General features: G+C 32.8%; 2 protein-coding genes across 4 annotated transcripts; both read right to left on the minus strand.

Moving 5' to 3' along the window:
- Positions 1-113: 113 nt before the first annotated feature.
- Positions 114-3,777, minus strand: LOC101206267 (BTB/POZ domain-containing protein DOT3). Its single transcript, XM_031884622.1, has 6 exons — positions 3,313-3,777; positions 3,154-3,223; positions 2,009-2,907; positions 1,659-1,917; positions 1,420-1,548; positions 114-671 (listed from the first exon to the last, which is right to left on the minus strand). The coding sequence occupies exons 1-6, from the start codon at positions 3,444-3,446 to the stop codon at positions 312-314; spliced, it is 1,851 nt and encodes a 616-aa protein (XP_031740482.1). The 5' UTR covers positions 3,447-3,777; the 3' UTR covers positions 114-311.
- A 3,452-nt stretch (positions 3,778-7,229) lies between these two features.
- Positions 7,230-11,184, minus strand: LOC101221126 (hypothetical protein). Of its 3 annotated transcripts, none has more exons than XR_004216364.1 (5): positions 11,037-11,183; positions 9,401-9,700; positions 9,117-9,222; positions 8,209-8,447; positions 7,230-7,555 (listed from the first exon to the last, which is right to left on the minus strand). XR_004216364.1 is itself a non-coding variant. In XM_011655049.2 (5 exons), the coding sequence occupies exons 1-5, from the start codon at positions 11,055-11,057 to the stop codon at positions 7,474-7,476; spliced, it is 615 nt and encodes a 204-aa protein (XP_011653351.1). In that variant the 5' UTR covers positions 11,058-11,183; the 3' UTR covers positions 7,230-7,473. The 3 variants fall into 3 exon arrangements, 2 of the variants coding, with proteins under 2 accessions (XP_011653351.1, XP_031740753.1); XM_011655049.2 differs by having other exon boundaries at positions 8,342-8,447; XM_031884893.1 differs by lacking the exon at positions 8,209-8,447 and having other exon boundaries at positions 11,037-11,184.
- Positions 11,185-20,219: the final 9,035 nt, after the last annotated feature.

Here is a 20,219-nt window from a genome sequence, read left to right on the forward strand (position 1 = left end):
GAGATTTATATATTTTATCAAATAATTTTTCGTTTTCTTACTGCAAAGGGTGTTTGTAGCTATTGTCGTTTGTCTTCCTTAGGACTTTTCAGGCAAAAAAGAAACAAAACCCATTTTTCTAAATGTTTTTAGCTGGTGAAAGATAATCTCTTGGAAATGAAAAGTATATAGTCTGCATTCTGCAAGATGAACGATACAAAAAACTTGGAGTTGTAACCCTATACACCTACGAGACAATCATGCACAAGTGAAGTAGAATAGTAAGTTCTTTGAATCCTTTATCTTTTTGAGGAATCTGATATTCCAATACTTCAGGTCATTGATAATCTACGTCGTAAGCTTATTCGAGAACTAGTGCGGCTGTGTCTCTGATGGGCAGGTTCATCTCCATCAATTCTTGTGTGAAAGGAATTTTTTATCTTCTTCCAACCAAATCCCCAACCTGCTATATTCTTTTGCTTGTTGCTTATTTTTTCATACTCTTGTTGTAGCTCTGAGTAGTCACTCTGCAACTCTGCCATCTGTGCCTTCACGCTCTCAAGTTCTGTCTTGAGGTTTTTAATTTCTCTGTCTGTTGATAAATGGTTTCCATCATGATCTGAGTCACTACTAGGTGCTTTCTCCTTTTCTTGCATCGCTGACCTCATCTTCACTTGCTCTGAGAACAGAACCTGCATATTCACTCAGAAATATTGTGATTACCACTCGGAACTGTTGACTCACTGCTTCTATAAAGTAAAAGATACGTAGAAATATAATATTGTAGTCTTCTTATATCTCTCGTTCCTTCTTGGTTCTGACTGCCAACTATATAAGTAGTGAAGGCATTGTTTCTCGTGTCGTTATTACTACGATGGAACGTTAATATGACTTTTTTACTATTGTATCAGAAGGAGAATGCATAAAAGCATTATTATAATATTGATAATATATGAGGAGTTGGGAATGGGACTCGGAAGATGCTTCTACAATCTGCTTTTTGTTGATTTTTTTTATGAGAAGCTATTTATTTTGTATTTAACCTTGTTTAAAGATTTGTTATGGTGTATTTAGTATTCATGACCGATCATTTCTCTGTGGAGAAATAAGAGCAGCTGGTTTTAATAAGCCAAAATCCTTTTTGTCTACAACATTTGAGAGCCTATCTATATGTTCTGATTATTGTATCTGTTGAATGGTTTTTTTTTAAAAAAAAATTTGTTGAATGTCTGGGTTCAAGTTCAACCTCATATTTTTTTCTGTATGTGGCACATTCAGATATGCAACTATTCTTTGATCATGAGTATATGTTATGGCATTATAAATTTACAACTTCTTATCCTTTCTTGCTCATTTAGTTACATTCTATACTGCACTAGTTACGTTCTACAATCTAGATATATTGCTGGAATTTTGAACTACAGGGTTATATAATATCACCTGAACTATGGTTCTCAAGGGCAGTCGATCATTTTGGGCAGCATGCACACACGCATCAAGCGATAGTTTCTCGCAGTTCATGATTTTGCATAGCTTTCTTCGATCATGCTCAGATAGTAAAGGGTGGGTCTGTAGAGGAGAATAGTTTGTAAGTCGCTATAGTGAAATTTCTTCTATACTTCCAAGCATGTATAATTTGCTGCAGAAAATTATTAAGAACAAGATAATCTAGATGCAACCTTGAGATAGGTGTCAATGGCTCTGTATAATCCATCATGACAATGCCTTGCATTTTCTGACAGTGAGTTGGCTAAAGTTTGAAATTTGGTAATCGAGAGATTTGGATCTCTTGCAAGTTCAGCTAGGTAATTGTCTATGAGTTTACATACATTAGAATTCCCAATTCTATGTTGCTGCTGTTGCTGTTCAAACAGTGAGTAGTATTCAAGGAGCCTTTGCACTACTTCTATGTCATGCATAGTGCGTTCTTTTTGTGTACTGAGGAGCAAGAATATAACAGATTAGTGAATTTGACATGTGTTGGAGACTTGTAATTGCTATTTGTTGAGCTTGTAAGAACAATACTTACTTTGGCGAGTTCCCTCGGTCAATATATGTACAGTTAGGAATTAAAATGTCAATCACATTGGCATCCTCCAACACCATTCCTATTCTTTTCTCTAGTTCTGAAATCAAAGCTGGTGATGCAGAATACACCCTTGCCATCTTGAGCATCTGCAACAAGAACCTGCACGAAACTGCTTCTCTTTGAGGAGGAAGTATGCTTAGTAGGCTTTCAATAATAGCTTTATTTTCTTTGCTGTGTACAATTCCCAGTTCATCTTTCCTACCACTCAAAATACTTATTTGCAGGTCACTTTTGTCCTGTGTATATTCTCCGAGTCCCGGGTCCATTTCAGTGCCTGGTAACCACTTTCTTGCATACTGCTCAATGCTTTGACCTATAGTCTCCGGCTTTATCATACCTTTGGCTCTTATTGCAGTTATAATTCTTGTGAAATAGTCTATGCGAAGTGCAGTTAAATCATTTAACCACCACCCATCCTCACTGACTGTATCTCCTACTATGTTCTCTCTAGAGAGTTTCCGAGCTACCGAGTCACAGCACCGTCTCACAATTTGTAGATTTTCAGCCCATGGTGAGAGACTCTCACAAGTTTTGAGAACAGCCAGTGACTCTTTCCATGATAAAAGGACTACAAATGTGAGGAAGGACTCTGTCTTGCAAATGAGGTTTCCATCTTCGAATTCCTCTGTCATCTCCAAAAACTCTGATGCACATCTTAGTGGGGCTACATTGCTTGAGTTCAGGTCTACTGGGAAACCATAACAGTATTTGAGAACCATTTCGAATGCTTTCGATCCACCTGGGAAGTTCTCGAGTTTTAGGTCATTTCCTTCCTGGGTTGAGATTGAAGATTCAAGTTCCTTTCGGCCTATGTAGCCACATTTGGAAATCAATGTATACTGTTTCAAGAAAGATGGGGGGGTGAGAACCTATATCTTACATCTTCTTTCATCGTTGGGCAACTAGAATGAGCTGATACACTGAAATTTTAGATGGAAACTTTTGAGAAATAGAAATGCAATTTCTTTGTTAGCTTGTTCAATCCTGATCATTTTGGTTGATTGGCTTCAAGAACTCTTTTGCTGCATATAATGTTTATGTATTATGGAACCAAAGTTTGAACTTATTTGCATATAGGTAGTTACCTTGTGAACATTGAAGGTGACCTCTTCAACTTTAATTTTCAAATCTGTTGGGATCTGAGTGGTGATAAACCTGCAAAGGGAAGAAACAGAGATTGTATTCAAACTAAGTCTTCAGGTAGTAGAAGGCCAAGTATTCAAACTAAGTCTTCAAGTTTGTACCATGCTTGATCTTTCGTATTGACGCACTCAGCTTGGGTGATGAGTTTGTTCGGAACTACGATCCTCTGGTCACGAACCTGCTCGGCTCCATCAGAATCGCTCTCGGGATTTGGCGTTGCAGTAAGAGATTTCATGTTGCTGTAAGTGTGTTGTTACTCACTGTTTGTCATATTATGATCTCTCTTTCTTTGTCTGTGATGGATTTGGATTTGGATTTGGCTTTGGCTTTGGCTTTGGTTTGAAACGGAGAAAATAAATGCAAGAGAAGCAAGTATGTGGCTGTGATGAGAGGGATCTATCAAGGAGGGTCCATGGAAATGCTCATTCATTTGTTGTAACAATATGAGAGACAGTGGTGGGAGATTGATATTGTGCTCATTTATGAGGGAGATGAGGAATGTTGGGTATGATATCATCATATTTCCCTTCCATCTACCTCTACCCCAATGGATGTCTACAATATAACTAAGAAAATGCGACCGCGTTGTCTTAATGGAAATTTGAATCTAACTGATTACTTTAGTTTTAATTCAAATTTTATAGACATTTTCTAATCAAAAGAAATACAATTTCTTTAAATTTATTTTATGCTCTAGTTGAAAGTAAGTTTTAAAATTTATAATTTAAATCTTGGTAATTTTAGGTGTAAATCGATTTTGATTATTAATTTTATTGTGGGACGATTTTTAGTTTTTTTTTCTTCTTTTCTTCGTATTATTAATTTCTTCATATTATTACGTTTTCTTTCTCTCTTTTTTTTCTTGTTTACAATTTCTTCATTTTCTCTTCCATAATTTTTTTCCTTCTTTTTCATTTTTCATTTTCTTTGGTCTTAGATCTAAACGATCGTAATACTAATATTTAAACGATCAGTTGTCTATCACAAATAGACATATAGACCACTATCACTAATAGACTATTTACTTTGGTACAAGATCATTTAGGGTGGTACAAAATTGTTTAAATTTGGTACGATATCGTTTAGACTAAGTATAAGATCAGGTACACGGGTATAATATTGTTTAAACTTAGTACAAATCGTTTGAACTTGGTACAAAATATCGTTTAAACGAGGTACAAAATCATTTTTTCACGCATGTGATCGATTAATTGTATGAGTATTTTTTATATTTCACGTAGTGGACTTGTAAGCTTTTTTTCCTTTTCAAATTTTTGCGTTTTATTCTTTTTTTTTTAAAAAAAAATAACCTTTAATCATTATGCATCTCAAAAACTTAAAAAGAATGAATATCAAATATCTGATTTGAGTGAAGTTACTTAGCATGTTTTATTAACATATAAGAGTGTTTATTTAATTAGAAACATGGGTTGTTCCTATTCATGAATAATTATTTTACTATCCATATTTATCTTTTACAATCAGGTGAGCTTGAGATTAAGTTAATTTGAAGGTTAGAGCTTGAGACCTCGCATGGCCTGGAGACCCTTATCCCTTGCTGACAACCAGCCATCATCTACAACATTAATAATACTTCTTTTCATCTCATTTTTATACTGTCATCAATCACGAGTTACATTGATTTTTGTAAAGTTGATGTATCATTAGTCTGTATGAACAGGAGATGATGGTTAAAACACTAATTATCATCTCTTGTCAATGGTTAGTTACTCTTTTACAAGGTTGGATTGTCTCCACATGGCATAAGTTTATCCTATCAATATAGTATGTTAATTCTTTTGATTACTTCATGAATTCGTATATTCTAGCAACTTTAAGAGAGTGTTTGGATTGCATTTTCAAGAATGGTTAAATTAAGAACCTAAGTTGCTTTTCTTTTAAAAAAAAACTTAAATATTCAGCAACCATCTAAAATGGGTTTTGAAAAAACAAAAGGGTTTATAGAAGAATGCACGGTATAGGATAAACACTAAAAATCAACTTTTAGAAAAATAATTTTTGAGTCTTAATGGCTGATCTTACTAATTTGTATGAAAAACTTCAACCACCAACTTCGGTTATCCTCGACGGCCAACCTTTGAAAATCGTCCGTCGACTGTCATTGGCCAACATTCAACCACCGTCTTCAGAGACAGTCGTTGATCAACAGATTTTGTCGCCTCAATTTCGGATCAAATAATAACTCAATTACACACTAAGGAGCTAGTTCTAGTGTTAAGTCCTGGTAGAAGTCAAGGAGCACGTAAAGTCCTCAAGTCGAATTGAGTCGAGAAATTGTGAAATGAAGAAAATTTTAGATGTGAATTGATTAAGGAGAATGTAGTTTCAACTCAAGTATTTGTTCATTGAATCATCATTACTTAATTCAAAGAATGTTTTCACTTAACCAATTTATTTAGGGAAGCTAACTAAACTGTCCCAAAATTCTAATTGTTTCAATTCCACGTGACGAAAAGCATGCATAATTGAATATTCTCAATCACAATAAGTTTAAGAGATCTTTAAGCGGAACAACTAATTTTCATGTATCTAATTGAACATTCATTGGTTACAATTTTAGGTTGGTTAGAATAACACATATCTAAATAGAATAACAAGCTAACCTAACTTATTGTCTCTAATTAAATTTTATCAAGAAAGTCACGAGTCAAAGATTTAATTGAAAGGGAAAGTCATACATTCCCTTTGTATAACAAAAATTCATTCAATAACAAAATTGATACCAAACATATAATAGAACTAAGTTCAAACTCTCACAAATTTCAAGAAATAAAAGGAGATCCCTAGAAATCCAAGCTAGAAATTGTACCTTAGTTCATTCTCGACAGGTTGAACAATGAGAGATGATAGAACGCAAATACATAACTAAAAAGTAGAGAAAATTTGTGTAATAGTTGGCTGGGTACAAATGTGAGTGACCTAGGTGTCAAAAATAATACTTACAAAAATCATGTGTACCACGTCAATGAAAGAATGTATCGGATGGCTTGGTAGAGATGTTCACGGAACAGGGCAGGGCTAGGGATGCCATTCCCCGCTCCCCATTTTATTCCTCCCATGGGGAATTTGCGAGGATCGAGTTCATTGGAGGAAATGTTTCTCCATGGTTTTTTTATTACTATTTTTGTAATAGAAAACCCAATTAATTTAAATAATCAATCTAGGAAAATTTTAATTAAACAATTAAGGGGTGTTTTTAAAAAATATAACAAACAGACAAAATATTTACACTATATAAAACAATTTTGAAAACAAAAAAATGTCACATGCTCATAATGAAAAATACAAAAAATGTCTCAGTCAACACGGATAAATCGTGCGCATGTAATTCTTTTTCTAAATAATGGTTTTGAAAAAGTACTGGTTAACGATCGTATAGACGATGATACACGATTGTGTGTAGTTTATGATACACGATCAAATAGTTCATGATAAACTATAGTTTTGAAGAGCCCTATAGTAAACGATTATATAGTTCATTGATAATTGATTGAAAACAAAAATAATAATAATAGAAATATAATGAAAAAGAATAATAATAACTGTAGAACAATTATCCTGATTTCAAAAAAATATAAAAGAAAAATTACAAATGAAGAGAAGAAAGAGATCAAAGCCACACAAAATTCAAAAGTGACACAAGCAAACTTCAAATATTTTTTTAAAAAAAGACCAATTTTATGAACTTTTATTCTATTATACAATCTGTAAATATTTTGGTGTTTTATTATAATTATGAAAATCAACATTTCGTAACGAGTGTATAAAGATTCAAAGTTTCTTTTAAATGAATAAAATTAAAACCGAGAAAGAGAGAAGGAGTGCATGTCAATTACAAGTGCAACTAAACTAATACATGTGTTTATAATATACTTTATAAATTTGATTCAAAACACTCAAAACTTCATTATGGATTTCTATTGCTTTTTAAATCAAGAAGTTGAAAAATGAACAAAAAAGAAAACACCTTTACAAATTTCTTAATTTTCTGTGAAACTAAAATAATTTGATCAATAATCTTATAAAACTCAAAATCTGCTAACATTTCCATCAAGGATTCATCCGAATTTCACAAGTTCACTAATTTCTAGAGCGTTCATAATCACAAGTAGAAGACATTTATGTACAAACATAAATAGTCATGCCTAAAAAAATGTTCTATAAAGAGATTAAGATTTAAAAATCAACTATTTTAAGAGAGAATGGAGAAAATTAGACAAAACCAGAGACCAAAACTATAATTATATAGCAACAGATCCATCTCCACCCTGCTGCCTAACTCTCAGAGTCAAATATATCAACATCAAGGTTCCCAAGCTTGACCTGTAATCACAAATGAAGATATGATTCATAAACAAAATCTGACTTCTTTTATATTTATATTTTTTTAAAATATTGACTTGCATTGCTTTCTTAAGTATGAAATACATTGCTAATCTACAAGGATGATAGTGATGTCAAACTTAGCTTGATTTTTCTATCAAAGGAAAAGGAAAAAGAAAAAGACGAGAAAAAACAAGGCCAATATTCCAAAAGTGCTAAAATCAATATTCAAATCTTATCAAAAGATTTTTGAATACTTAACCCTTAAATATTTAAACACACTTACTTCCAAGTGTCAATTTGACTGAATCGGGTTTGAACTATTTGGCGGAGTTATTGAAAGAATATGTTCGTAAAGTATCTAAGGGGCAGCGGGTATGGGGGATGGCTATGCCTCCATCGACGAATGATCAACGGAGGCAAACATCGAACAGGGATGTGGGGGCTAGATTCAATGAGACGAGAAACCTAGAGCTCTCATACCATGTTGATTTTCTGGAATAAATATCTATTTTATTGATTATTTAGCAAGAGTACAAGCCTAAATATACTAAATGAGGAATACAAGAAAGAATCGGCAGAATAATATCTCCTAAAAATATTCTAAATACTCCAATAGTATCAATAGTAAATAACAATGTAGTAAAAGCCACCTGTGTGTTGGACTTCATAGATAAATTTCACTATTTCGATTTGGGGTAGCTACTTAAAGTTGAATGCCCAAAATTCTACTCATTACTCAGGTTGAAACCAAAAGCTTGACAAGATGTGAAATTTGGTACTCACAATACCGAGAAGAGAATAACAATCTTTCTTGAGTCAAGTGCAAAACATTTATATTTCCTCCACCTAATGTTTGGCATATCATGAGCCCTTTCGGTCCCTAATTTTTCTGTCGAATCACACAAGGAATAGATGTTAAAATACCGATAAAAGATAAAATTTATTGTAACCTATCAACATAACATTTTGAGTTTAGTAGTGATCTTACATCGTTACAAGAGCAGAATGTACCTTTGTAATATTGTTAATCATAATAAGTCTTCTACAAATTTTCAAGTCCAAAAATTAAATTTACTATAATCCACCTGCTCAAATTTTTTGGTTCACTGAATATTTATAGATAGAAAACTTCAAAGCATTGATGTGAAATTATTGAAAGCCTTAGGGTTCTAGAAGAGATCTATGGTGGAGAAAATAAAGATCATGGTTACATTTAGCCATGAAAGTGGGCTTTGGTAAATTTATGGAGTATTCGGACTTGATAAGGGGATAAATCATGATCTCATAAGAAATGTCATATTTTCTTCAATAGATAGGCTTACAGATTACAAACGAAAAATATAAATCCTGGATATTCTTGAGGTTTAGACCTCAACCAACAGTCCAAAATATCGAAATATAAAATATTTTATAATTTTCTTGAACCTAGGTGTCTCCAGTTAGGCACTTGAGCCGAGAGACATGGAAATTGGCCAAACAAACATGATGAATTCAAGAAAATAGAGGGAAAAAAAATATTTACCCTGTTCGATGGGATTTTCTAGAGAAAGTTGTTTACCTTTAGACGAGAACTTCAGTAACATTAGTCCATGGTTCAACAAATAATGCACAACTTTCGCCCCCATTTTAAGACTGGACTGTCTTTCCAGTACCTTCTCTATGCGCTGTAAGAAATGTAGATTACAGAACACAAGAAAAACCACCTTAGTATGTAAATCTAAGAGGCTATGATTAGGCGTGATTTTGAAATTGTCATGATGATCATGAATCCATCCTTGGTCTTAGTTTTTTAAAAAGGAAAAACCATCTCTAAAATGTGAGTAAATAGACGAATTCACTTACCACCAATGTATTCTCAGTTTTCAAACTTTCAAAAGTTCCGTCACAGGATTTAGATAGTTTGAGCTTATCCTTGACAATATCAATATTTACTATGCACGAGGAATGAACATCTCCACCATTCACGTGTATATCAATTACGTTATGGCAAGTCAAGCGAGCATGGGCATCTGACGTTTCCAATGACATCCTACTTTTTGTTGAATGGGTAACTTCCAGGAAGTTGAAGAAAGTTAAACGAGGATCACACTGTGGGTTGTTGTCCAATTCCTCAGTACTTAAAAAGCCAGAGGAATCACGGGCCTGCACAAATATAGATTATTTGAAAAGAAACTCTCCAGACATATAACATAATTATTTTCTAAAATATATAGTACAGTGTGAGTCATCTCAACTGAGGCAAATGTGTAGGGAAAAAAATAGTAATAAAGAAGAGACATGTAATTTTAAGGACCAATAGGAAAAAGAAAATGACAACCACAAGTCATCATGACTTTTTTTTGCTAGATAGGAACAATTCAAGAGATCTACATGTTTATCAAATATAATAAAATAAATTCAATAGAAAAATATGGGTGAATCCAATAATGTTTGAATAGGAGATTAATCTGATTGGGGTACTGATGGTTGTGGGCAAAGGAAAAGGAATACAACAAAGGTAAGAGATTGTGCCTTGAAGGGAATTTGCAGTGAGAGGTGGGTGGGGTTGATTTTGTTTAGTGTTTCTAAACAAGGATAGTTTTTTCTTTTTTTAAAAGAAAAAGGTGTGAAACTAATAAATATTATACAACATAATTTACTATTTCAAAAGCAATCAACATTGTTTTTTTATGTATATATGAAAAGGTAATCAACATGGTAAAAGTAAGATAATGATTATAGATAACAATTTGATGAAATTGAAGTTATCTAGTCCGTGATTTGATCCATAATTGACAATCAAAATTATGAATTATGTAAAACAATCAAGTATTTGTCGATATCTAAGAACTGATTAACTCAATATAAATGTAGTAATTGCTAGTTTTGTTCTAATTAAAAAATTTCTACTTTCATAAAATTCTTTAATTGCTAAATTTGCCCTAGCTATATTCCTCTTCCACACAACAATGTTCATGTCCAAAAGAAGAAAAAAAACTGAGCTCCAAAAAGTTGCTGCCACTAATAAAGAGAGAATACCAAAATATAGTGGAAAAACAATACACCATAAAAAAAAAAAAGAAAACTTAGCGAAGATTTTTCGAAGGGGGACGAAGCCTTCTCAAAGAGAATTAGCAAAATTTCAGAAAGTCCACCACAACAATTGATTATCAGTAACATGCAACTACCAATTAAAGAACTTACAAAGTATAATCAAGAAAAATGCCTAAAGAAGGACACCCCCCTCGTCAAGCCTAATAACTTACACTAATTTTTCCTGAAGGAGACCTCCATTCGACACAACTGCAGTCTGAAAGGAAATGAAACGATAAAATAACAAAAAAAAGAAAAAAACCTTCCAACAGAACAGAAATTTGCAAAACACGAACGGAAAGACCAAATCAGAGTCTTTAAAATTACCAGAAGAAATGGAGAGGAAGAAGGGCTAACTGAAACTTGCTTTCAGTGATTTGCTGGAGAGCATTGAAGAGAGTATTACCTTACATTGATTAACAACCATTGTTGTGAAGGTGGAAGAGATCGAGTCCGCAGCTGTGGCTTCGACTCTTACAAAAAAGTCATCGAGAAATCAAACGAATAGATGGACTACAAGAGAGAGCAGGGCAATAGATAGACGTTAGATAATAGGTGTGTTTGGTTAGAGTTACTTTCAAGGTTGAGTTTCTTCTAATTGTTAATTACTACGGGAAAGAGTAATTAGTGGAGTTAATTCAAAAAAATCTTAAATTGTTGGTAAGGTGAGTGATTTTTTTTTTTTACCATCCTACTCAACTCAATTATATGTCGATCCTATTTTACTTTGTAATCAGAAACCTTTATTAGTTAATTTTAATTTAAATTTTTCTATATCTTTCTTTTATCTTGCTTTTTATTGGCTTGTTATAGCAAGTGAGAAATTATTAGTGAAATTAAATATTACAATCTTGAATCTAATAAATTTAGGTTTCAACGGTAGCTTGAGTAAACTTGAACTTTATTGAGAAGCATAAGCATGAATGAATAAGGTTGGATGTCTTACTCTAGGGACACTACGGATGTGACATGCTTTGTAGTTAGTTCAAATGATGTGATCTTCAATCGTTCATGTAGAAGCATCCTATGTAAAGAGTTTACATAAGACTATGAAATAATCACTTTTACGTCATAACACCATTTACTATATAAAACTAACTATTTCGAATTTTGATGACTTCGATAACTTAATATTAATCTTGAGCTAATTATGAACTCTTTTTCATACGAAATTATCTTTAGATATGCATAGGTGAGAGAAGTTTATTAGCATTGGCCCAATAAGTCTCCCATTTTAGGGGTAAGACCAAGTGGATAATTAAGAACGTAGAGTGCATGATGGAATTCACTTCTACCTGCTTTAGGGTTAGTAGATATGTTATTCTCTTAAGAACTGAATTTAGTTTATAAGTTGGACCTTAAACCAATTATTCAATAGTGGATCAGTGAGACTTAAGGAACAAAATGTAGTATTGAAAGTAAAATTGTGTTTTGATCTATCCTAGGTTGCGAACAACCAATGAAGGATTAACTTATTGATCATGGTTATATCAAATGGACACAAATACATCTATAGTGAGGGGAGTGCAACTATGTGTTTTTAACGGAATGATCCATTAGTTAACGAATGTTGATAAGCTCTGTTTAAAAGGGTTTAGTCAATTAATCTCAGACTATTAGAGCTCATGATCTATAGGTTTATTAGGTTTTCCTACTAGCTCATATGGAATTAACTTAGAACAGTACGTTGGATTAGTTCTAATAGTTTGAATTAGGCAATGAGAGAGAAACAGACAAACATATGTGATATAACTGTTGGTTATTAGTTTAGAGATATAGCTTTATGTTTAAATATAAAAAATATGAATGTGGATTCATACTCGAAAGCTCGAAAATGATGGAAATGATCAAAGTTGGAAAAAATCAAAGAGTTATTTTTTTACTTTGAAAAGTTAAACTTTGATAGTCGATATATTCAAATGTGATTTGAATATCAAGAAAATGAATGCAGATTCATGCTCCAGAGCTCGAAATTAGTCAAGACAGACAAAATTGTAAAAAGTCAAAATGTTGACCATTTAGTTTGAAAAGTCAATGTTTGACTTTAACCAAATGACGTTTTTTCCCTTTCACCATTGTTAGCGGGAAAATCAAACATTTTATTGGATAATTCCACTAACTTTAGTGAGCTAGGTGTTGTCATTTGATGAAGACAAAAACCCTCATTAGAGAGTGTATTATGTGTTGATGGGCCAAGCATTGCATGAGTTTTCATTATAATTTTGGGCTTTCGTTTACATGAAGAGAATTTTTTTTTGTTTTTGAATGAATTTTGGGCCGTTGAATTTATACCTAAAAGAATTTCTCTCAAGCCCTAAAACCCAATCTCACAAAATTCACCTTTCTTATTTTCCATCTTTTTCTCTCTTTCGATTTCTTCATTCATAGGGTCTCACAACCTCGTTTTGAGTCATTAGGATAGTAGGTCCATTCCAGTGGTGGTCTAGGTCAAGTACGAATGAAGGATTTCGAGAAATTGGAGCTAAGGAGGTAAATTTCCTCCCTGATTTATTATTTAGGGTTAATACATGTTATTCTTATGAATTAGGGTAGGATTTCGATCCAACTTCTGTTGCACATGTTTAAAATCCATTAGCCCTATGTTTTTGTTTTCTGACCATAATGCTCTTTCCATTTTATTTTAGCGATCTAATGGCCTAGCTCAAGTCTAATATGTCAATTGTGGTTCAGAAAAATGAAGGATCACTTGTAAAGTAAAGAAATGTGACCCATAATATGTTAAATGAATAATTTTTTTAAGAAAAATATCAAATGATATTATGTTGATGTCATGGTTGAGTAAAGTTACAAATATGCTCTTGATTTATTTTTTTATGCTTCTTCGGTGTCCTCCATGTGACCTTTGTTTTCTCTCTCTTTCCTTTCTCTTTTTGTTCTTCCGTCGAACTTTAACTTTTTTTTTTCTCTTTCCTTCTTCTCTGCCATGACCTTCACACTTTTATTCCTTTTTCTTTTTTTCTTGTGTTTTTTTTTTCTCTTTTCTTCCTCTTCTTCTTTCACGGATCTTCAAACCGTTTTTTCCTCTTTCCTTCCTCTCTAGCTTGACCTTCAACCATTTTATACTTTTTTCTTTTTCTTTTTCATTCTTATTAATGGAATATGGATTAGAGAGAGAGATGTGAAATATTGATTAAGAGAGAGTGAGACATGTGGATATGGAGAGAAAAAGAGCATGTGAGATTTGGAATATGGATTGAGTGAGAGTGAGACATGTGAATGTGGAGTGAAGTGAGAGCAACAGATATGGAATTTGAGTTGGAAGAGTGCTAGACATATGGTTGATAGAGAGGGAGAGATAAGAAAAGATTTAGAGAAAGCGAGACTAAACGAGATATAGAAAGAGCCAGATTGACATCGAGCGGGAGCGAGATCAAAATGAAATTGTCAAGAGAACATGCTTTTGGCTTCTTTTGGTCATGACATGGTTTTATATGACATGTGTTGCTTTTATCCATGTTCGATTAGTCAAGAGAACATGCTTTTGTGTTCTTTTCATATTTCTATATTGTCACGCCCCGCCCCAAATGTTGCATCACTCAAATGGAGGGCCTACTGCCTAGACATTCAACACATACCTCTTGCAATACAACACTTTAAATGCCTAGTAAGTGGGACAACTCTTTTCTTTCGTCTATTCGTGAAGCTCTTCCAATTGAGCCTTAGAGACCGTCATATCTTTTACAGCGAAAACAACTGAAGAAATTAACACAGCAGAATACCTAAACTCTTTTCTTTATTAACTTAATGCTTATAGAAGTACAAATTACAAATTACACTTTGCTTTGCATAGAAATGAACCAACTTTGGCCTTCTCACGTCCTTCTTCTTTTCACCAAGTTGCAGCCTTTCATGTCGTGGTGGATATGACTTGATGGAACTCTCTTAGTATCGATACTTGACCTCTGCTTTATTTATTGCCCATTTTCCTTCTTTGCCTTTTCAATTGTTTCCCCGGGGCAAGTACTTAGAGGTGTGAAACTTCTCTTTCTCTTACTTACCTCATTCATCCTACGACCTCGACAATCTTCAGGGCTTCTTTACCCTGCCTTAGCTTCTCAAAATGCTTACGCCTCTCTTCTCTGTTTAACTGAGCTGATTTGGGTGCTAAGGAGCAACAATCTTACCAACCGGCTCCTTGAACGCATGATGAGATGCCATTGGTAGCACACCATGTAAGATTACAGAAATACTCTACTTCCCTCCTTAACTTGGGTTACACAACCTTAGAATCAACCTTAGCATGGCCTCAACGCTTGACAACCTGGGGAGGGGAAACAGTTAAAACGTAAGTCAAACGAAACTAGTGAGCGACAAATTTTATAAAAACCTTTTGGGAAATCATAAGGAATCTACAGATTAATAAACAGTAAGTCATAACACATAAAGTTCGTCACAACGAAGAATTAACACACATCACATAACCACCACAAATCAATAACCCACATAACGAGTTACCAACTCATATAACAATCACGATCACAAGCTCATTATGAGATATGGGAATATCACCTCGCTGACCTAGGATTCACTCTCGCCAATATCACGTGAGTTATCTGAAATATCCAATAACGTATCGCTACATTCACATTCTTAGACTTGGAAGTTACACTCTATCAGCATCTCATCAACGTCTTACTTGCAGTGAGTGCTACAGCGTCATACGCTGGAATTGTTTCACAAGTCCATTCTGAGACCTAGGAATTTTTCATCGCTTAGACCTGAGATTCGCTCTTGTCAGTATCACGCGAGTTACTTGGTGTTGAGATTTATGTCCTAAAACTCGTAGATCGTAAATATAATCCATTGACTGTTATTAATAAAGTATTATTTTTATAATGTCAATAAATGTTATTGATTATATTATTAGTTTTGTCTTAATAACCCAAATCCAATAAATTAACATCCTAAGTTGTTTGATGAGTCTTGAATAGTATGTAGAGACATACAAGAATCAATGTTCGAGATCAGCTTAAAGGGTCTATAATATTGGAATAAGGTTGGGTACCTTATCCTAGTAACACTATGGATACAGTTTACTTTGTATTTGATACAAACGCAATGATCCAATGCATTCATGTAGTTGACATGCAAGTGAGGGTGTCCTATGCAATGAGTTTGCATAAGACCGGATCGCAAAATAGTAACTGCTAGATGTAACTCCATTAACTAGTTAGGTTTCTATTTCATTAGAATGACCTAGGTAACTCAGTCTTAATCCTGAGTGTGTTATGAACTCCTGTTCGCAAGAGATTGTCCTTCGATTTGTACAGGTGAGAGTGGTCAGATTGCTAACTCAATAATCCTATCATTTTAGGGAAAACCAAGTGGGGAGTTGGAAATATAATTACAAAAGATGGAATTCACTCATTTCCTACTTTAGGGTAAGTAGAAGAATGCTCCCTTAAATTGTGTCTCCGGGACTTGAACAAAGGGCTCTACCCACTCTATGGCATGATATGGATTTCTATTTATTGGTTGGACCATAAACAAGTTGTTCATTAGAGAAGCACTGATATGTAAGGATTAGAGATAACCTAAGGGTAAAATGGTAATTTGACCCAATTGGTGCTGTGAACACTCATTAAGGACTAACTCACTGTTATTGGTCTATATCCATGGACACATAAATATATCTACAGTGAGAAGAGTTCAGTTGTGGGTCTTTAGTGAAGTGTACATAGTTAACGAATATTGATTAATGTGGTTAATGAGTTTAGCTAATTAATCTCATATCGTTGTAGCTTTTGATCTGTAGGTTCATTAGATCTTATTCCTAGGTCGTAAAGGATAATGAGATATATTTATATTTGTTGTAATTTGAGATGTTCAAATTTACTTTGGAAATTAGTATAATGTGTAGTGATACATTATAATATAAAGTTTATCAAACTTTATTATATAAATTTAATTTTGGATATGATTCAAAATTAATTTTTTAGAGATAAAATATTTGAATAAGTTCAAATATTAATTTAATGTGTTCATATTAAAATTATTGGTCATGAGAGAAACTTATATTTGAATATGATTTAAATTTAATTTAAGTTGAATACAAGATATTTAATTTAGCTATTAATTAATTGGAGAATTAATTAATAGTTTAGTTTAGTTTTATTTTAGATTTTTTTTTATAAAAAAATAGATTTTACAAAATACTTACAACGTATAACAAATTCTATCACTGATAGTTATTGATATGCTATGGTGATAGAAGACTATCAATGATAGAACCCAAAATTTTACTATAACTTGTAAATGTTTTAACATTTTTCTATTTTTAAAAATACCCCTTTATTTTATTTAATTAAATTAATATAAAACTATAAGATATTGGAGAGATATTAATTAAATATGATTTAAATTAAATATTGACAGGTTGCGGTCTTCTTCTTCCTTTCCCTCCTCCACCTTATCAAGGTGCTTCTCAAAAGACCTAGCCCCCTGAATTTACAAATACATTGTATTTTCAAATTTGATTTCATATACAATGTATTTTTAATTTACAAATACAGAAGTAACTTATAGTTTAAAGAGCATGCTTAACATATATCCGGTTGTCTTTTGGACACCTGAATAAGTATTTTGTTTTCCTTTTATCTCTTGAATAATATTGTTTAAGTGGGTATGCAGTTCTTCAAATTTTTTGTTCATCTTATCCTCAACAATCTTGAACAATTCAACTATCTTCTCCATACTTTTTTCCATTTTTTCTTGTGTTTGTTTAATGCTCTCAACAACCTTGGATAGTCCATCAAGCTGGCTTGTAGATGACATGCCTCTACTAAGCAACACGGTCAGCTTTTTGGCCCTTTGTAAATTCCTCTTCAGCATCTCTACGAATTGTTTTTCCTGCATCAACGAATGGTGCAAAGTATGGTTTCCTCAATTCTTCAGGTGTAGCGAGCATTAGGTTAGTTCAAGATGTTTCAAGAAGAAAAAAAATGTTACAACTATAAGTGATTATTTACGTATAAATCTGTTGTAAAATGAGTTTCATATCGTTGGCAAATCAAAGACCTGTTGTAGATCCTTCCATTTTGGCTGTGTGTCTACTGCCCAATTGATTATCCTAGGCATTTCATTTGAGATCCGTGTTGCAAAAATGTTTGGTGGCGTACTCAAGGATGGAATTACCTCGAAAGCCCAAACTAGGATTGGAAAAAATGAAACCTTCCATCGATATTCTTGTTTGTCATTTGCTTCCCACATCCCTATTCATAAATTCTAATAGTAGGTTAAAAGCTACCATCCCCCAAAGATAACTATGAAATAGTTCGTCATCATCTACCATTAAGACATGGTCCCACTCAATACTCAAAGACTCTTGTCTTGGAAGTAGAAAGCTCTCTAGAAAGTATAACTTGGCCATTCTTACTATGTCATCATTTGTTCCAGTCGTGCTTATATTGAACATGGTGTTCAAATAATGTCTTGTAACTGATTCGAGGGTCTCAAAATAAATCCTTTTTAGCCTTTCCCCACCCTTTATTTGTTCTATACTAATATATGGTATTTCATTGCAATTCAAGTCTGTTATGAAGGTAAATTCCCTCAGCCCAAATGTCAGCACCCCACCCCCTATCATGAAATGTAGTTGGGTGGTCTATTTCGGCTTGCACATAAGTTGAATTAGGTGCAAGAGTAATTGGGATGATTGATTTGTTATAGAAAATTTGAGAAAATGGTCAAATAGTGCCTCACTAAATCTAGATGTCAATCTTTCCCCAAGATTTTCTTTGATCTTATCTATTATGTTGCTTTTTGTCTGTATGTTTATTCTCAAAGGGTCGGTCCTCCGTTGTTGGGACATCAAGTATATCACTCCTAATATTGACGAATAATAATCAATAAGTCAACATGTTTCATAATTTTCAAACACACTATAATTGCATTAATCAGTTATACATATTTCTATAATGATTACATAACGATCAATATACTAAATTCGATGTATTATAAATATGTAACATTGAAGACTCACTCTACCAGAATTAATAATCAATCTCAATATACAAATGTATTACAAGTACACTGTAATTGTAATTTAATGTAACGTCATACCCAAATAATGAAATACAACACATTAAAATGCAATATATTAGCTAGCATGTTCCATAACTTACACCACACTATGATTGCAGTAATCAAGTATACATATTCCCTATAATGATTGCATAATGATCAACATACTATCTCAACTTCAAGGTATTCTAAATATCTAATATTAAATACTCAATCTACCAGAATCAATAATCAATTCATATATATGAATGTATTACAAATACATTGTAATTATAGTACAATGTAATTGCCCGTTACATAGTACAAAGACTCGTATCATGAGAAATACAGTACGACCTCACACATCCTCAACATTATCTTCCTTCATTGATGCTTTTCCTTTTCTTTTTCTGCCATTTTTTTGTTTCGTTCCCTTCTTTTGAGTTATCACCTATTTTACATTTTTGTTACAACAATAGATAAGATACAATGAGACAAAAAGGTTGCAGTTATGTAATTTATATACACTTACCTTCTTCCCAATTTTTTTCGTCTTGTGTCCCTTCTAATTATTCATTGATTGTTGACTTGTTTCGCTTGACTCACTTGTTGATGATCTTGATTCTTCTTTTTCTTCTATCTCCCCTTTCCATTCCCCATCTATTTCGTCTTCTTCCTTTTTCTCTTCCACACTTTCTGTCTTTTTCTGTTCTCTCTATTTTGATTATTAAATTGGACAATTTGGTTCATGTCTATTAATTGCATTACAACAAGTTGTAAAACTTATCTTGTCTTCAGTCTCTTCTTCACTTTCTTTTATACGTTTTGCTCTCTTAATTCGACTTAATGAAACCTACACAGTGCACAACTTCTAAATAATCTATATGTATTCATAATAAAATAAGAGAACATAAAGGTTAATAAGTTATTTATCATGTTTTTTATTCTTGGCTTCTTCTTGATGGTTGGTTCTTATTTTGGAGGGTCCTTCATCCCCATGATTGTGCAACTTCTTTTTTGCCTACTGATCCTTTCGCTATTGTAGTTTGTGTTTTATCCTATAATGAACCATACAATAAGCTATAATAATGTAGACAACAATAATATACTTAGAAAAATCTTTAAAAAGTATGTATATATACATATAAATTTACCTCTTCTAAAGAGCTTGAAATAGTTTCGACCACCGTTGACAATCGCTTTTTTGTACCAATGTATCTAGAAGACGGCAACATGTCACTTCTTCGTGTCTCGCTTCCCCCTTTTCTTTCCTCATATTTAGAATTTCTACAATTTATTAAATAATAAACATTTCAAAACATAAACAAATATTAAGACAATCCCTTTTTTTCTCCTAAAATGTTGCATAGTTGTTATACTTTTGATCTTATATTAATAAAAAAAAATATATAAACTGATTATCTCTATATATCGTATAATTAAATAATTAAAAACAATATATTTTTCAACTTAAATTTCTTTTCTTTTGAACCTTTCAATATTATCGAGCCGACAACAATAGGGATTTTAGAATACAGTCCTAAACATTCCTAGCATGACGATATTG

The sequence above is a fragment of the Cucumis sativus genome, chromosome 4 (genome assembly GCF_000004075.3).
Source record: "Cucumis sativus cultivar 9930 chromosome 4, Cucumber_9930_V3, whole genome shotgun sequence".
Lineage (NCBI taxonomy): Eukaryota > Viridiplantae > Streptophyta > Magnoliopsida > Cucurbitales > Cucurbitaceae > Cucumis > Cucumis sativus.